Genomic DNA, 20,481 nt, shown 5'->3' with positions numbered 1-20,481 from the left:
CTTATATTAATTTTCACTCCAAAATATGACACTAGGGCTTAGTTTCGGGGGATGTCTTATTTTGATATATTAAAAAACTGAAGTTACAAAGTAAAACTATTAAACTAACCATTTAAAATAAACTACTATTAAACTAACTGATTAATACTTAAACAAACTAATTAACTAACTATTAAACTAATTACTAAATTATTTTTTTTTATTTCTTTCCTTTTCCTGCCACTCTTAACTAGGGCTTATTTTAGGGGTAGGGCTTATATTAAAACTATCCCCAAAAATCACACTAGGTCTTATTTTATGAGTAGGTCTTATTATCGGAGAAACACGGTATCCCTTCATCTTTCTTTTGAACCTTTTATTCATTTGGCTTCAAAGGATAAGATTCGGGTGTAATTGTTTATACTTTCATTCTTATCTATCAACTGAACAATTCATAATTATTTAGTTTTATGCCTTAATGGAACATGAAAAATATCGAGAACGAAAGACTAGTCACACCACATTTTGCAAAAGTTTTTTTTTTTAAGTATTAATTTTCTCCTGCATAATTACACAGCATACAAAATAACATAAAGTGACCAACCCAGAAATTAATCTATTGTCTGCTTTAACATTGCTGATATTAACATACCGATTCTAAAGGATACAAATTTTAACTAACCTATTACGAAAGTTAAACAGTATTACCTCAATCATTGTTCTTTGTTTCCCAAAATCAATGTACGTCTTCACAGTGTAACAAACATGCCTTAAACTGCTAAAGCCTTTGTAATTTTAAAGGCTACAGTAAATAGCACAAAACTATATGTCACATAACATATCATAATAAACCGATTGTTTGTTTGTTTACAATTTTCGCGCAAAGCTACTCGAGGGCTATCTGCGCTAGCCTTCCCTAATTTAGCAGTGTAAGACTAGAGGGAAGGCAACTAGTCATCACCACTCACCGCCAACTCTTGGACTACTCTTTTACCAACGAATAGTGGGATTGACCGTCATATTATAACGCCCCCACGGCTGAAAGGGCGAGCATGTTTGGTGCAAACGGGATTCGAATCCGCGACCCTCAGATTACGAGTCGAACGCCTTAACACACTTGGCCATGCCGGGCCATTAAACCGATTGAAATAAAGTTTAACGTTTATGAAATCTGTAACAAATTATTTAATAATTTAGGATTAAAAATGATGTGTTTGTTTATTGTTGTTTTAATTTTGCGCAAAGCTACACGAGGGCTAACTGCGCTAGCCATCCCTAATTTAGCAGTGTAAGACTAAAGGGTAGGCAGCTAGTCATCACCACCCACTGCCAACTCTTGGGCTACTCTTTTACCAACGAATAGTGGTAAGAAGCACACTGTATTTCAAAACATACAAGAAAACTAAAAACGTCTAATAAACAGAATGCATCAACACACCAGCTGAGAATCCCGACCCATAAAACCAATAATACATCACATGATTTGAACGGCTCAAGATATTTAAGTTACCTGAGCTGTTTGTTTGCTCCTGTATCTTCTATCAATCATCCCTTCTACTATCGACTTATCTAATACAAAAGAAGCTTTGTATTATACTCTTAACGACAGCGACATTTCCTAATTAAAACATTTAAGCATTTCTTATCTGACTTAAATAAGAAGGTAGTGTTAATCATTAACGTACTTTATAGAATCAGCACGTTTTACCTTTCTGATCGTTTATGGAAGACAAATATAAATTCCTAAACTTTACGTGTTCAACACGCTTTGTTAAGGCCTTCATTTCAAAAGCATCCGTGATTTTCATTACTGTTTATTGTCTTATGAGTGGTGAATGTCTGAAGCTCCATGTTTGCGATTTTCATTCTGTGGTTTGCAGGCTTTCTTCTGGTGCTTTTATGGAACGGTTTCATTTCAAAGTTAAGAGAAAGCAACACATAAAGTATAGTTCTCATTGTGGCTCACCGAGATAATGAAGAAAAAACATTTTGGAAAACATCACAAGTCTATATTGAACAGACTCTATATAGTATATAGCCTTAACAATAGAATATACACTCTACCAGTAAATAAAATTTATAATAATTGTATCTCCCTTCACTGCTAATGAGCAGAGTTATGTAGTTGAATTCATGATGTATAATGAATAGGCAGTGGTGTGTCAGAGGCTACAAATATGAATTAGACTGGCAGTCAGTGAGCATACATACGTTTTATGTTTGTTTTTTTTTAAAATTTTCGGTTAATTATATTAATTCAGAATCATATATTACATTTAGGATTATGTGTCCAGTGGATAAAGTAAATATTCTAACAAATTACCACAACGATTTCCCAGAACTAACGTTATTGTAATGAGCACTCAAGTCCAGTCAATGAGCACACATACTTTATGTTGTTTTTTTTCTAATTTTCAGTCAATTACATTAATTCAAAATCATATGTTACACTTTGGTCTATGTGTTAAGTGGATAAAGCAGACATTCTGAACAAATTATCACCACGATGTCCCAGAGCTAACGTTATTGTAATGAGCACTCAAGTCCACCAAATCGAATGAGCATGTCCTTTAATAATGGGTGTGTCCAACTCCTGCAGCAAAGCATGCTGTAGTCCCACGTCTGATATTGGCTACCAGTCGTCTGATCCTGTATCGGGAAATCCTCTGCCTCTCGTTCTATAATGTCTGGATCAGCTGTTTTCTGTTCGGTAGCCTGGGATAACTTCTAGAAATGTTGCAGCCTAGCTCATTCCGTAGATGTTCAGTGGGATTGAGCGTGTATGAATATGGTGGCAATGGCATTCTTTCAATGTATTATGCCTCAGATAATCTGTGGGGACACGTACTGAATCCGGACAAGCATTGTCCTGCTGCAAAACAATGACATTGCAGTGGTCTCCAAGGAATGGAACCACATGAGATGTTGTTGACAAGACGTTGTGCAACATAAGATGTTGTTGACAAGACGTTGTGCAACATAAGATGTTGTTGACAAGACATTGTGCATCCAAGTTGTCCTCGATGATCACCAGAGGTGTTTTGTAGTTGCCTGAAGTGCATACTCATACCATGACATCAGACCATCTCAGTAGTTGGTCTGTCTGGTGCTGCAGTCGGCATAGAGTACACCCCTTCTCCAGACACGTTGACGTCCGTCCGCCCCATCAGTAATAAGTATAAAAACATGACTCGGTTGTGAAGGGAACAGTGATTCAATTTCTCTGGGCCTATCTTTCATGTTTCCTATAACACTGTAGCCTGCTTTGGCGACGTGCTGGAATGAGTTCTGGGCTCCTGATGGGTCCACGTGCCTCAAGTGTGTCTTAACATAAGCAACGACATACAGTCTGACTCCTTATGTAGTGGTCAAGTAGTTTTGGCAAATCACTTGCAGTCTGACTACAAGTCCGGAGTCTGTCACGTGAATGCATCAGTTTGTTTATTTGTTTGTTTTGAATTTCGCGCAAAGCTACACAAGGATTATCTGCACTAGCTTTCCCTAATTTAGCAGTGGAAGACTAGAGAGAAGACAGTTAATTATCAACACCAATCCCCCACTCTTGAACTATTCTTTTGCCATCAAATAATGGGATTGACCATAACATTATGACGACATCACGGCTGAAAGGGCGAGCATGTTTGGTGTGAAGGAAATTCGGACTCTCAAATTGCGAATTGAGCCTCTTAACCACTGAACCATGTCAGACCTGTTTTTCGTCATGCGATGGTAGTTTATAGGTAATGTGGTTACACAAAGCTTCAGTAGCCACAGGTAATTCAAGTGTGTGTGTGTGTGTGCAACAAAATATGGAAACCGTTTTCCTTGTTAGTAAACGACTACGCTATTGTGACCTTTTCAAGGATATTGACACTAGTGTATACTGACGCTCAAAGAAAGTACATAATGTTTTGTTTTAAATAATTTTCCTCAGGTTGAAAACATTAACTTGCCATTCTCCTTGTGAAATCTTGAGACCCATCCAATGTGAAATGACCACTCCAGCACACTTTTGACAAGCTACATTGAATCCCTGTCAACATGCACCAGATCAATCCATTTCTCTGGTCTGCTGTTAACGTAAAATAATCTACATTTATGGACGAAACTATCGTTAAAATTGAGGACAGGATGCTCAAATGATGCAAGAACAGCAAGGTTAAATATCAGAAGTTGATACTTAATTACAGCAATGCGTTTATCGTTGAGCCTCGAGAACTTGTTGGGTAAAATGTTTATAAAGACTGGCCATTGGTATATAAATTAGGGACGGCTAGCGCAGATAGCTCTTGTATAGTTTTGCGCGAAATTTAAAACAAACCAAAACCCCCGTTGGTACAGCGGTAAGTCTATGGATTTACAACGCTAAAATCAGGGGTTCGATTCCCCTCGGTAGACTCAACAGATAGCCCGATGTGGCTTTGCTATAAGAAAACACACATACATTTTAATAAAATAAAATGTTAAAAGGCTGTGTATCATGTCGATCTAAATATTATATAGTAAGGCTTTTCTCTATTACATACTACAATTGTATGAATACACACACAAACACACATACTTATTTCTTGCTATTCGCAAACTTAGGACCGACCAAAGAACTTCGCGACAGGTTTGAAATTCAAGGCAGTGTTACTAATACACCTAAGTAACGTCATATCGTAACACAATCTCGATTTCTGTCGAATCATTTAACCATCGATATTGACTTTAAAACGCTTATCTGAAGAATTTCCAAATAAACAAACGCTTTAGGGTTGTGTCAGTTGCAAACTTTCAAACCTGTGTCAAAAAAGTAACTGTCACAACAGCACTGACAACCAGCATTTAAAAAAAAAAAAAACTTCAGGGAATCCAAAATAAATTTTGTTATCTACTGCTTAATTACAGTTGTATGTAAACGGGGGACTTTGTTCAACATACCTATTTCAAGAGCTTAAATATAAGGTAAATTATAAAACGTATTATTGGAAACGCACCACGCAACTAACTCCGCCCACACAGTCCTCATAGATAAGGGTCCCTCCCACATATGAACGCAAATACATTTATCATCAGTTGTTATATTGCATAAAATAAGGTTTAAGCTATAATACACAAAAGTACAAAGAGAAAGAGCGTACACATGTGCAATCGCTAACGTGTGTGTATATAAATTTCAAGCATACATACATGAAAAAAATGCGAATTCTTATACATAAAATGCACTTCCTATCTCACGTAGAAAGGCAAATTGAATAAAAAATTATCTCTCGTGCGCCAGTACTTTTCAAAAGGGCCCGGCATAGCCAGGTGGGTTAAGGCGTTCGACTCGTAATCTGAGGGTCGCAGGTTCGAATCCCCGTCGCACCAAACATGCTCGCCCTTTCAGCCATGGGGGCGTTATAATGTGACGGTCAATTCCACTATTCGTTGGTAAAAGAGTAGCCCAAGAGTTGGCGGTGGATGGTTATGACTAGCTGCCTTCCCTCTAGTCTTACACTGCTAAATTAGGGACGGCTAGCGCAGATAGCCCTTGAGTAGCTTAGCGCGAAATTCAAAACAACAAACAAACTAACTAATTCAATAGTGATAGAGTAGTATGAAGAGAGCTATTTATCATCTTTACTAACCACTATATCGAAAATAAGATAAATGGTTCCATATACTTTAATTACTGAAGTAATTTATATCAGACAAAGTCCTCTTACTAGCGTATAGCTAGACCCATTTAAACGTATGGAAAAGAAACTGATAAAATAATCACGTATGTGAATATTATTTTAGCAGTCTGTAGGTTTTGGATGAAATGAAACTTCAGGTCTCTAGTCACACTACAGGGCAATTGGAATCCGTCAATGCTTGCTGACCACTGTTGGACACTGCAACGTGATGCACCGGACATTGAATACAAACGAAAATCAGGAGCAAAACACTTTTAATTATGTTGAACTCAATAGCGTATTAGAAACATAAAACGCAATTAAATACGTTATTGCCGGTAAACAGTTGACTGTTAAGATACTGTAATTTAACTGGATCACAGTCACTTATCTACATGCCAAAGATACTTCCTAATACACAAACTATTAGTGCATTTTGCACTACAGTAATATTTGTTTGTGCAATTTAGAAAAACGTAGAAATTTTTAATTTAGAAGAAGCTGTAAAAAGTTACCTGAAACAATGAATACTTCTTCGTAGATTGTCGTGGATTTTGTTACGGATGTGATGAAAAGTGAATATTTTAATGTTTGTATATCATTTTTACAGTATGAGAAGATCTGTTCCATCTTTCCTTTCTTTATCTTTTTAACCAATATCAGTTGCATTCATTGTTGAATGTGCCTTTAAGAGAAAGCCATACAAATACCATCATAAACTATTAAAAAACACAGTTGAAAATGTCCCAAAAATTCATTAGACCTCTAATATTAGACAAGAATCACACTTCAACATTACACCACAGTTAGCCTGGCATCGTCTTCAACGTTATTCGATTTTTTTCCTATACCATCTTAGCCGTTTTCTGAAATTTTAAAACTTTGTGTTGTGCGAGATCTCCCTAGCATCTACATTTATAGACGAAACTATCGTGAAAATTGAGGACAGGATGCTCAAATGATGCAAGAACAGCAAGGTTAAATATCAGAAGTTGATACTTAATTAGCAATGCGTTTATCGTTGAGCCTCGAGAACTTGTTGGGTAAAATGTTTATAAGACTGACCATTGGAATATAAATTTTGATTATAACGTCGTTGGTATGCGTATAAATACTAGATTATCATAGCTTGAAAAATACTAACGAGTTGACTCAGTACAACGACCACAAACGTTCTGGGTCAAGTGTGTGTGTGTTTTTTAGAGCAAAGCCACATCAGGCTATCTGCTGAGCTCACCGAGGGGAATCGAAGCCCTAATTATAGCGTTGTAAATCCGGAGACATACCGCTGTACTAGCGGGGGGCGTTCTGGGTCAAGCTAAGGTGAAGAACAGCTGTTCTGTTGATTAGAATGATTGTGTGACAAAACCTGTTATCACTGTATTAATATCCGAACTTGAGATTTGGTTGGAGTCTGACATAGGCGGAGAAATGAGGGGGCAGGAGGCGTCAGTCCGTCCGGGTATACACCTGGTGGAGACAGGTTAATATCTATTAATAATTTTAAGACTGCCACACACTTTATGTTCGCATTTTAACATGCACATTTTAGGAATTACTCCATTTGTAGTTTATAAATACCACGTTTCGTGGGGGTCATACCCCCCTGTACCTAATACATTTACCATACACAAGTCTCACGTACACTTAGCGCCACCTTTTGCTTCTTCCACTTGAACTATATATTTACTAATGCAATAGGGAAATATTAGGGCTACAAACCTTTCAGAGCGTACAAAATGCAGATTTCAAGTAAATTATTATAACTTCAATACATTATTCCAGTCAGGGCTAGATATGTCTGCTTCTTGCATGTGAGCAACATGTAAGTTAATTATTGTTTCACAATGTATTAAATGTTTGATGTAGTTAATTCTTCCTTGTTTGAATAATTAGACACAGTATTAACTTAACGTTGTAAACAAAGCTACTACTTGATTGTCCAGGCACTGCCTCGTTGCCGTGAATATAAAGAAGCCACCCACCAGTGACTCAACTGAACGTTTGCAGATTTATAACATTAGAAGCTGGGTTTCGACACCCATGGTGGGCACAGCGCAGATAGCTCATTGCAGAAAGCCTAAACTCAAAACAGAGAAACAGGCTTGTCAGGATTACGGTAAAAAAATAACACCATATGGCCACTTGTTTTCACGTGTCATATTTTGTTTTAGTAAAGTGTCGAATGAAATGCTTATTGTTTCTTGTTTTCTTTTAGTGAAATGTTGCATGTTCACGCTCTGTTAACATTTCTAATGTTTGTTTGTTTTGAATTTTGCACAAAGCTACTCGAGGGCTGTCTGTGCTAGCCGTCCCTAATTTAGCAGTGTAAGACTAGAGGGAAGGCAGCTAGTCATCACCACCCACCGCCAACTCTTGGGCTACTCTCTTACCAACGAATAGTGAGATTAATCGTACATTATAATGTCTTCACAACTAAAAGGGCGAGCATGTTTGGTGTGACGGAGATTCAAATCAGAAATCCTCGGATTACGAGTCGAGCGCCTTCACCACCAGGCCATGCTGGGCCCCGGGGCCGAGGCTGTTAGTATAATAAGCCTTGCAAAAGTAAGAGAAACGATTTAATTTTGTGTTTTGCAAGTATATTTACAAGGCTAGGTTGGAAGGATTCGTTGATTTATATTTATTTCGTAGAACATTTCCAACACAAATATGAAAAAGACAAATAAACATTTACAGTAAGCTGGGTACCTAACAATAAAGGTAGTTCCTTGATGATTAACAGTTAGTGACCCCTAAATCACACCTTCAAATATTATCTGGCACAGGTTCCTCTGTATCATAGGAATGACTGCGATAACAGTTAAGCCTATATTTTCCTTAATTACTACATATACTTTCTCATTTATAATTACGTACACTATATATACAAACTCACACGTAACATGTGGGTTTTTATTATCGTTCAACTCGTTCCTGCGTTCTGATAAATTCAGGAATGTTCAACTGGCACGTCTGTCTGTTTGTCGGTTTGTTTGCTTTTTAATTTCTCGCAAAGCGACATGAAAGCCATCTGATATATTCGTCCCTAATTTGGTAAAGTAAGACTACAGGGAAAGCAGCTAGTCATCACCATACACCGCCAACTCTTGGGCTACTATTTTACCAACGAATAGTGGGATTGAGCGTCACATAATAACGCCCTTCAGATTAAGGGTCGAGCGCCCTAACCACTTAGTTATGCTGGACCTGAATTGGCACGTCAAACAGGAGTTTATAAATGTAAAAAGAGAACTATGCATGTATATTTGCATAACGAGTTAAAAGAGAAATCAAAATTCTACTTTTGTTCAAACTGACCGATATAATTTTAGGGTCTCCCACCTTAAGTATAACGTACAAGAATGTTGTAGTTGTTTATCATTTTAATACAGATACAGACCGGAAACGTCAACTGGCAGTTTTAATACAAATATACTGTTTAAAGTTCACACGCAATAACCATATCTTTCTGTTTATCTTCAGTGTTATACAATCACGTCGACTTCAGACAAGAGCTGGATGGAGCCCTCTTATCAGTTACGGCCAATAACCTTGTTAGTGTTTCTAACTCGTGTACTTAAACTAGTCCATCATTACATCCATTCCCCTAACACATATGCACCACTGATAAACAGAAACACAAAACAAACGGTTTGTCATTATAAACGTGCCCTAGTTGATAAAAAAAGTAGCCATTAGAATTACGTATAAAGATATATTGGCATTTACCATTACAAGTTCGTACTTCTGAATATCCAGACAATGAAAATGGTCTTAATTCATACGACAATAAAAACAAAAACTGGAATGAATGGCTGTTGAACTGCGACATTTCAAAAGATTGTTTGTTTTCGTTTTTTTTTTTTTTAATTTCGTGCAAAACTACACCAGGGCTATATGCGCTAGTCGTCCCTAATTTAGCAGTGTAAGACTAGAGGGAAGGCAGCTTGTCATCACCGCCCACCACCAATTCTTGGGCTACTCTGTTACCAACGAATAGTGGGATTAACCACACATTATAACGCTCCCATGGCTAAAAAGGAGAGCATGTTTGGTGGGAAGGGGATACAAACCCGCTCTCAGATTACGAGTCGAGTGCCTTTACCATCTGGCCATGCATATGGACTTGAAATCGCCTGTCCAGTAAAACGTTCCTAATAAAAATACGTACATGGTCATGCAACTCATAGAAGTGGAGATCTCAGAAAATATCATAAATTTCTCAAGGTCAAAGAACATGGTAAGACCCCTAATTGACGTTTCAAGTCGAATTAGGTGGTCAGTGGTGGAGCACTGTCGGCAGAACCTCCACTGGGTGGACGAGAGGAGGCAGTGTGATTCAAGGGGCAAAACAAGCCGACCATTAACCATCCTCTCTATGATCTTACAGAGGCAGCTCGTCAAAGGAATCGGATGATAATGAGAAGGAATCTTGGGATCCTTCCCAGGTTTAGAGAATGGAAGGACATTAGCGCAACATCAAGCATCAGAAAAAACAAACATTCTCCTGCCAGATCTGGTTCAAAGCAACCAGAAGAATAGCAAGAGAAGCAGGAGAGAGATGGCTTAGCATCTCATAGTGAGCATTATCAGATCCAACCAACGAACAGCCAGACCAATAGAGAGTTTAAGTTTAAGTTCTACCACTGTAAAGGGGTGATAATAGTTATAGAGACAATGAGCCCAAAGGAAAGAGGTGATTGCTCTGCTTGAGACTTGATGGTCAAGAAGCCGTGGAATAAACGGAAGTGCTGGATGCACGAGAAAAGCTCTCACTGAAAGTATCGCCATGCCGGGCCAACAACAAAAAATAGAAAGTGGATAACTAATGGAGAGGTGACGGTGTAATATTCTTCTATTTTATAAATAATAAATATAAATCATTTTCAAAAAGAAGCAGAGGTGGCGCTAACTTCTTCCCAACGAGGAGTTAAGATAGTCTTAAGGAGTTGCACTCTACATCTTTAAGGACATACCCAGTAGTACGAGTATATCGAAGTAAATCAATTTTAGTGATAAGCATTGTTTGCTTGGTGCAAGGACCACAGGGAGGACTAAAGTACATTTTGGGGTAGCTCAGCAAGCCACTCCCAAAACGTCGAATAAGTAGAGAACAACATAGATCTTCAAATGATGTTTTAGAGACACTTTGAAAACTGGAGTTAGGAAGTATAACTAATTCACACCAACAAATAACTTTAGGCCCGGCATGGCCAAGTGTGTTAAGGCGTTCGACTCGTAATACGAGAGTCGCGGGTTCAAATCCCGGTCGCACCAAACATGTTCGCCCTTTCAGCCGTGGGGGCGTTATAATGTGTCGGGCAATCCTACTATTCGTTGGTGAAAGAGTTGCCCAAAAGTTGGCGGTGGGTGGTGATGACTAGCTGCCTTCCCTCTAGTCTTGCACTGCTAAATTAGGGACGGCTAGCGCAAATAGCCCTCGAGTAGCTTTGCGCATTTCAAAAAACAAAAATAAAAAACAACTTGAAAGAATAATGAATTAGAAGCGTGTATCTGTTTTAAACCTCTTTATAATAACCATGCTGTAGGATGAATATTAAGTAATGCGAATAATATAAACGTATATGTGTTTATGTATATTGTACATCACAGGTATTTCCAAAAGCATATAACATTTACCATACCCTGCTGAGCAAAGAATGTCTCTGCGCAAAACTAAAAACTCCAGAGAAGCACTAACAAAGCTATATTTAGTTTTCTGGTTTAATTTCGTCATTCGTTACTAAAATTTACAGAACTTTAAAAATAATAGTAAATATCGCTACTGTTTATAAACTTTCTTTTAATGACAGGAAAGGATTGTGCGTTTTCTTATTTCATTTTCCTTTACTTTCTCACAACTCTTTTAACACTCCTACGAAAAGACGTTTCTAGTCCTGATTTCTCCAAGCCCGTTCCCCTGGCTGTGGTTTCGCTAGATAGTAGATAGGGACAGTGGAAATGTCGTTAATCCATTCATTAATGGATTTAAATGGCAATTTCATTTAAATACAAAATTATTAGCCTAATATTAATAACCTTTCAAGTTGCTCTGGGGCCTATTAGGCCCCACTTTTCGTTGGAGTGTTAAATTAAATTTGATATTAAATGCGTATACTGTCAAACTAAACAAACAGGGTAAAATTAAACGTATAACAACATGAAGTAAACTAAATCCCAGATTCCTTTCCAAAGTACACTTTATGAATAGTTTCAGTTATGTATAAAATCCCGTCTGACTTTCCGAAAAGACGATATTATAAAGATAACGTTTAACGAAAAATTGTGCTTTCCACTTTAAAAACCCAATGAGGATAAACAATAATTTATCTCAATTTCGTAATAAAATCTTATAGTTTTGAAAGTGAAATAGCGGATAAAATAACCTGAAGTGTGGGTTTTTATTTGACGACATGGTATAGATAAACTAGTTAATTTTGCAAATTACCTTAATAGCACTGATAATTCTATAACATTTAATTATGACATTGATGGCTGTTTACTTTTTGGATGTTTTCGTGAGTAAAAATAATGATAAACTGGAAATTACTATTTATTAAAAACATTCTTAATAATCATTCCGCCACATCAAAAATCTTGTCAAATTAAATTTCAAAAATTACAGTTTTTTATTCTTACGTGGATAGGATACTAAAATTATGCTGTAAACAATATAATATTAACAACGAGTTATTATTAATAGTTGTAGAAAGAGGATTTAATATTGTTTTGATGGAGCTGTTAAGAAACTAAGAAACATAACATTTTTGTGCAAGTTAAAACCATTTGCTGAAAAAGTATAAAAAACAAATGTTACTATCATTTGTACCAGGCTTATCTAGCAAAAATGAAAAAAAAAATGTCCCGATATAGATTTATTTGTTCGAAATTTCGCGCAAAGCTACAAGAGGGATATCTGCACTAGCCATCCCTAATTTAGCAGTGTAAGACCAGAGAGAAGGCAGCTAGTCATCACCACCCACCGCCAACTATTGGGCTACTCTTTTACCAACGAATAGTGGGATTAACCGTTACATTATAACGCCCACACGGCTGAAATGGCAAGCATGTTTGGTGTAACATGGATTCGAACCCACAACCCTCAGATTACGAGTCGAGTGTCTTAACCACCTGGCCAGTTAAAGATAAAATAGATTTTATGGATAAATTTGGTATGTATAAAATATCACGTGAATGTAAATTAGCTTATATTGGACAGACAACAAGAAATTTAAAATTCAGAATTAATTAATACAAAACAAATGATAAAAACAATAATATTTATATTTCACCTTTAGTAAAACACATCAATGAAAGTAAACATGCAATCAATGGACGAAAAAAACTTGTATTAGCACAATATGGAAACAGAATCAGTATGAATATATGTGGATCTATCGAGATAATTAAATGTACAAATAAATAATTAAATAAGAATGTTGGGCCTGGTAGAAATGTTGTCAGTAGATGGCATGAAATTCTTTAATATGCAAATTGACCTCCTGGTAATTGTATAAATAATGTTTATAACTTACAAAGCATAACACTCCTGACCATGGCACAATGATACACATCCATACATGTAGCGTGTATGAGATGGTTTTCCATTCTCATCGGTTTTTTGTTACCGATTTTAATCTTGTATAGTAAGTTATCGGCATTTTGTTATACTTTAGAGATTGGAAACCGTCTCATTTTTTAAATTGTATTTTAAACAGTTGTGAGTTGTTGTTTCTAAAACATGATGTGTATTATTTCCAAGTTGTTGTTTTTTATGTGTAATAAACTAACATAACCTGGATAGGTCCAGGTTTTGATAACATAGAGCGATATAAAAGATCTATTGCACAAATGTTTTGTTTATTGTTAAGCACAAAGTTACAGTACAGGACACCAGTACTGTGCTCGTAGCGGAGATAAAACCCTGAATTCCAGAGCTGTAATATCCCACAATTATCTCTGATTCTCTAAGAGGGAGATATAGATTCACCTGATTCCTCAAATATATTTTACAATGGTTATAATTCAAATCACACTGAAAAATATGAATAAGATAGTTAAAACTATCTGATACAAACAAACAAACGTAACTGCTAAATGAAAGAAATTCAAACAAGAAATTGTTGAGTATTTAAACACGACATCGATTATAGGAAAACAAAAAGACAGAATATCTTGTCAGATAACGAGTTGCTAAAACATGACAAAAGTAAAACATTAAAGTATATGAAGCACTTTAACAGTCTTTCTGCAATCATGTATGTGTGTTGATATACATTTAGCAATTACTGTTTGTATTTTAATCAACCAAAGTTGGTGATGATATTGTTAAAATTAAAAGGTTTTATTATACTATATGATAAATTATGTGATACGGATTTGTTGTTGTTGTTTGGGGGGGGATATTCAGTGCTAACTATACAAGTTTTATCACTAGTATTAATTATAATATGTACTTTCGAAACAAGATGAAGTTAACGTCGCTCTCGGTTTTTCTTTTTTTATGTGTGCAATAAAGTGACATCTTTCGAAAGTTTGGTAAGCCAAACGTAATGACCTTGAACTGGCCAATGCCACTCCGCTGTGCAACTATCTTTCTCACAACGAATTATATTATGACTGAAGCTATACCTTCACGAGTCTAGGTCAGTATTCTTTTAAACAAACTACACACGATAAAACTATTTTTTTCTAGTTATCTGTTGTATTTGTATTATACATTGAGCGAAATTGTGAATTTTAAGAAACATAACTGTGGAGCTCATGAATACTTTCGTTACGTTAAAACAAAAAGTCTAAAACCATTCTTAAACTGAAAAAATCTAAATAACGTGGAAGTAATCTAAGGATTTAAAAGTTAACTAAAATATAATCTATTAGATCAAACTAACTGATAACAAGTAGATTTCTGTGTTAAATAGTCAAATTCCTAATATCTATTAATAGTTATTCTCGTTACTAAGTAATAATAAATTAATTAACTCTTCAAACTTACATAAAGTTAAACCAACTATATTCAGTTGGTAATTACACGTTTAAAGAAACTTTAACTCGTATACCAGGTAAAGTATGTAGCAGGCATACGAAGTATAGAAAAAACAACAACAGTGAAACGAAAACATTAACTATTAAACTACTAATCAAAATGGCAAGAGTTTGATTTTCCTTTTCAGAAGTTTCATATTCCCTGCTCAACAAGTGATCTAAACTGGATTGTTATTGATTTCTTCGTAAAAATCTTTTGGAGCTCAAATTCATAAAATAAATTAATTTTACTTGCGTTGTTTCTTCACGATACACTCAAGTTAGTTCAAAAAATTACCAAATAATTTTTTAGGAAGTATAAACAGAGGAAGTAATTTTAAAGAAATGTACTCCATTACCATCTCTTTAACCTTAAATACACATTTGTTTGTAGTTAGTTTTCTATTGTAATAAAGCACTTGATTAAAGGTGTGCCAATTCTCCCTAGAAATGAAATGGAGAAGATCCTAAGGTAAGTTATAAACATGATGTTCCAATGACCAGTATAAGATCTAACTTTCACGTTTGTTAAGAAAAAATGGTGAAATAGTGTGATTCAGCTGACTTTCATGGTGTACAAATTAAAGGAACTGTACAACTTATAGACTTTGCAAAAGGAACAATACCGAAAGTTACTTCAACATGGCGGTTAATGAACGAGTCACAACTTTAAGTGTGACAATGGTTGGACAAGCATCATAAATCAATGAGACCGCCAGACTTTATGTCAAATTGTATCCTCAAGAAATGGAATGTTACTCTCAAACAACCTTTCACGAACTTGCAGAGGCTGCATTGTAAGGAACTGAACAGTTCTGTTTACTTGTTTTGTTGGTTTTCGCGCAAAGATAAAGGAAGGCCATATGGTAATCCGAGCCGTGTGGATACTTATAATTCATTAAACGTAGAACATATTAAAATAAAACTCAGAAGAAAACTGTACAAACTACATAATATTTGTTATATGACTACAAGCATAATTTTACTAGTGCAGATAGATGTTGTAATGTTTACTCTCTCTCTCTATGTTATAAACCTAAGCATGATTTCATCGTATATTCTTAATTAACTATATATCGTGGAAAAACCGTAAGAATACTGATCCAGGCATAAGATTTACTTGTAATATGTATTTATGGCAAAAGGCTAACTGTCACCGACAATTATGCAATAAGGAGATACATCTGTTTAACAAAAGGGTTCAACTTCGCAGTAACATCTAGAAATATTCCATACGTCGAAATAAAAGCCTGTATGGAAGACCCAGTTATAAGACTGGCAATTCATTCTACACAAACCAAAAACATCAACAAAACAACCAGCAGAAAGAAGACAACTTTAACAATTCCATCGCCAGTCAACAACCTAACGTTGCAGGTAGAACTGAAAACATTTATTTCCCCGAAACACCTTAAAACAGTATTTTAAAACAACTCTTACAAATTCTCAAATGATAAACTGGAAGGAAGGAAATTATCCAATAGCACCAAATATCAATTCTTGAGCTACTACAATTTGACCGAAGAGTGGAACTTGGCCATCACTTTGATAGCGTATCCACATTCCCAAGGTACGGGGTGCAATTCTGTGTCAAGAACCGTAAACTTTCTGAATCAAATTTCAGCATGATAACCACTGGGCCAGGTCCTACCCGCAAACCGTTTTAAATAAAGAATCTTTGTGAGTGTGCGTGTGGAAAGAAGAATATATATACGTTTTAAACTAAACTGAATAATAATTAAAAGTCGTAGACCATCCTGGAAAAAAATATTGTGACTTATAAACACACGCAGTACAGGTTTATACCTTTCGTAACACCATAATCAAACCTAAAAACTGATGCTTTTATTTAAGAGCAGTTTCTAGTTTTGATTCACGTTCATGGTTAAAGGTTAAAGGTTATTAACTTATTGTTGGTTGACATTATACGCTACTCGATTTAATTAAGATAGCGTCATTGTTTCCTTTACCCTAGTTACGACAAATCGCACTATAACTGCCATTAATGCCAGTCAGTAGTGTCATTGAAATTATTTACATGAAAAACGGCAGTCAAGTGACCACTCATGTGACTGGATATGCAAATATACATTATGGGTCGAGTAGCATAACAACTAACTAACCCTTTCGAAATCTGTCTGATCGTGTTATTGTTGCTCATTTGTCGCCAGTTATTGCTCTGAACTGTTGAGTCAGTTACTTCGATCCTACAACTTCAAACAGGAGTCATCTTGTGAAATTATCGACATGGGGCTAACCAGTCCAGATCTCCAACCAATTCTATTTGTGGTCTGAAATTGAGTCAACATTCTGCTAAGCATAATTTGCGAGACCTGTAAACATTCTGACCAACTTTTAGCTGACCTTTTGGCTTCAACATCAGAAAATCTCCAATGGTCTTCCTTGGAGTCCTGGTATATTTCACAATCAGCCTGGTTCTTTCTTAGGTTCTCTGCTGTTGTTCAAACGGCTAATTCATAACAGTGTTTCTGTCCTTCACTTTCAAACACAGGCACGCTGGTATCTAGTGGTACTATTAATGTTTTTTTAGTAACGGACAGAATACAAATATCTTTGATCATCCCTTGATAACTTAAAAAAAAAAATTGTATTATTTAACTTGGTCCGGCATGGCCAGATGGTTAAGACACTCGAGTCCTAATATTAGGGTCGCGAGTTTGAATCCCCGTCACACCAAACATGCTCGCCTTTTCAGCCGCAGGGGCGTTATAATGTGACAGTCAATCCTACTGTTCGTTGGTAAAAAAGTAGCCCAAGAGTTGGCGGTGGGCGGTGATGACTAGCTGCCTTCCCTCTAGTCTTCCACTGCAAAATTAGGGGTGGCTAGCGAAAATAACCTTCGTGTAGATTTGCGCGAAATTCAAAAATCAGCAAACAAACAATTCTTTAACTCGTATATGTCAGAATCGACTAGTTCATCCTTGTTATATCAGACTAAAATCTGGACGTTTACATGCATAATTTTTCATTCCATAATCTGGAGAATATTATAAATATAAATTACAACGTGACTAAACGCACAGTTATCTTAAACATAAGTTCGTCTTGCAAAAACAATTGAATACCACTATGAATTACACACATTTGAGTGTAGTCTTACTATTTCATTGCTTCTTCTGTAATACTTGAATTACAAGTATTGATTACATTATGTAACACAAATTTTGTTCCTGGATAGTATGTGTTATTTCTTAATTGCTTGTGTTGTAAAAGTACAGAAAATGACCATTATTCCCTTCAAACTTTGCTTTTATGACCTGGATAATGAAATTTATAAATTAACCTATTTTCTATGCAAAAACGGGCAAATTTGCACATTTTCATTTACATAAGGTTGGAATAAAACAACATATGAATCAAGATTTACATGTATTTATACTAAAGTTATTCAAAAATGTTTAGAAGTCAGTAGTTTTCTCGAGATCTGCAATTTTAATGTAAATCACTTTCACATATCAGTCCCCAAATATAGTCTCTCATAATGTTTGCGTTATACGCTCCTTGGTAGCGGCGTTCAAAATCCAGTATATCTTGGTGGAAGCGCTTGCCTTGCTCCTCTGACTATGCTCCCAAGTTCTCCTTGAATTTATCAAAATGAGAGTCAAGGATATGGACTTTCAGGGATATCCTGCTGCCCATTTTGCAGTAGTTCTTCAACAGAGCCTCAACCGTTCCATATAATTTTAGGCCTTGTGATTGCCCAAGAAGCCTCGAACCACTGCGACAAAGCTGCTCCAAGTTTTTTCCCTTCCTACTGAACTTCTTGGGGAATTCTGTGCACGCCAGGATCTTCTTTATTTATGGTCCAACGAAGACACCAGCTTTGATCTTTCCTTCAGACAGCTTAGGGAAGAAGTCTCAAAGGTACTTGAAAGTTGCAGACTCCTTATCAGGAGCTGTGACAAATTGTTTCATAAGACACAATTTTATGTGCAATGGTGGGAACAACACCTTCTGGAGGTCCACTAGTGGCGCACACTTGACATTGTGCCTTCCCACAGAGAACTCGGTCCGTTGTTGCCAGTGCTTCCTGTTGTAGTGCGCTGCGGTGTCCCTGCTGTCCCAAAGGCAAAGATAACAGAGAAACTTGGTAAAGCCTCCTTGGAGACCCATCAGGAATGCCACCATTTTGAAGTCTCTGATAACCTCCCAGCAATACTCATCATACTTCAAGGCTTCTAGAAAAGTGTTGACGCTGTTGTATTCCTCTTTGAGGTGCACCAAATGAGCCACGGGAAGAGACGGATACTTATTCCCGTTATGGAACACCACAGCTTTGAGGTTTCTGGATGAGCTATCAATAAAATGGCGCCACTCGTTCGGGTTACAGGCAATTCCAATTGCCTCAGCGCTGAATCCACCTGGAATATTCTGGAAAATGGGTAAATTTCATTACCCCGGTCACAAAAAACAAAGTTTGTAGAGAAAAATAGGTCTTTTCCATTTACATTCGGTACAGTATGAGCAATTGGGAAATAACACTTTCTATCCAGGAAGAAGAAAAAATGTTGTTACATAGTGTTATTAGAGTCATATGCGAGTAAAGTCTCGTGAAAACTCATTACACTATCAGTGTTACTTCTATCAAAGATATTACACAAATTAACTAACAACAAAAATAGTAATAATTACATTCGTTGCAACACAAATGTTTTAACTAATTACATCAATGTTTTATCTCGAGTACAAAGTTATAACATAAAGGTAATTTCTTTTATATATATACGATGTGCGACCAGAGTAGAAAAATGTGTAAGATAATACATCTTCAAACTTTATTGTGTTTGTTTTAATATGAGTTTCGGTAAAAAAAGACTTTAAACTAGATTGCTAAATAGTAAATTTAAGTCGCAATAAATTAATATATATATATATATATATATATATTTAAAACTAAACGTTTCTAACCCAATGAGTGATCAGGATGTGCCAAGCTGTGAAACTAAAGGTCTTAGGTTTGAGCCTTAGTAGTTGGGGTGCAACACTGAGCTGTAGAAATATTACAAGTGTAATAGTAGATCCTGCTAGTGGGTTAAGAGTAGCAGCGTGTACGTCGGGTACTGCTAACTAGTTGTCTTTCCATTAGTTATCAATCATAAATTAAGATATGGCTGTGACGAAATTTAGGCTATTTGTGGCATAACTCTTACACCTGCAGTTCAGGTTGAAAATGTCAAATATCAACTGAGTGTATAATTATTTTAGTGTCCTTGGCCTGTAATAAAGACCTTTTTTTGTACGACAACCTGTAATAAAGACCTGTTTTCGTATGACAACCTGTAAGAAAGATTGCTTTTGCACGACAACCTTCAATATTTTTACCCTCAAATCAACCTATCGCTGTTCTTTATTGCTAAATAAATTATAATAAATACACGTGAAATAAGATTTTTTTTCTGAGCATCTAACGTCTCAAGAGTTCTCGGCCAATAACAGCGTTTTTAACTGAACCAAAATGGCATCTTACACGTTAACCAGTCGTGTATATGATATAATTCAACTTATAAGCCCCCCTCCCAGTGGCATAGCGGAAAGGCTGAGGACTTAACTCTAGAAACTAGGTTTTAACACTTGTTGTGGAGAGAGCACAGACAGTCCACTGTGTAGCTTTGTGCTTGATTATAAACAATATAGTGTGTAAACTACTATACACAAAAATATAGCTGTAAGAAAATTGTAATTTTAAATAACAAATACAGATAAAACTGGTAAAAAAATCATTTTAGTTTCACTTTATGACACTAAAAATATTGGAAACAAATGTTTTCTTCAAGGCATGTAGTGGTAATAACTAAGATACATGAGCTCTTGG

General features: G+C 36.1%; 1 protein-coding gene across 6 annotated transcripts in view; it reads right to left on the bottom strand.

The window, feature by feature from the left end:
- Positions 1-20,481, bottom strand: part of LOC143244246 (laminin subunit beta-1-like) — a 155,101-nt gene that overhangs the window by 109,977 nt on the left and 24,643 nt on the right. The window contains exon 2 of one of the 6 annotated variants that reach the window (XM_076488562.1): positions 6,137-6,306. The exons of the other annotated variants lie outside the window; for them this stretch is intronic. Coding sequence (XP_076344677.1) covers positions 6,137-6,290 — 154 coding nt within the window. The 5' untranslated portion in view covers positions 6,291-6,306. The remainder of the gene's footprint in view (positions 1-6,136; positions 6,307-20,481) is intronic. 6 annotated transcript variants of the gene reach the window in all.

The sequence above is a fragment of the Tachypleus tridentatus genome, chromosome 1, assembly GCF_004210375.1.
Source record: "Tachypleus tridentatus isolate NWPU-2018 chromosome 1, ASM421037v1, whole genome shotgun sequence".
In the NCBI taxonomy this organism is placed as follows: domain Eukaryota; kingdom Metazoa; phylum Arthropoda; class Merostomata; order Xiphosura; family Limulidae; genus Tachypleus; species Tachypleus tridentatus.
This window is presented reverse-complemented; position numbering and strand designations above follow the sequence as displayed.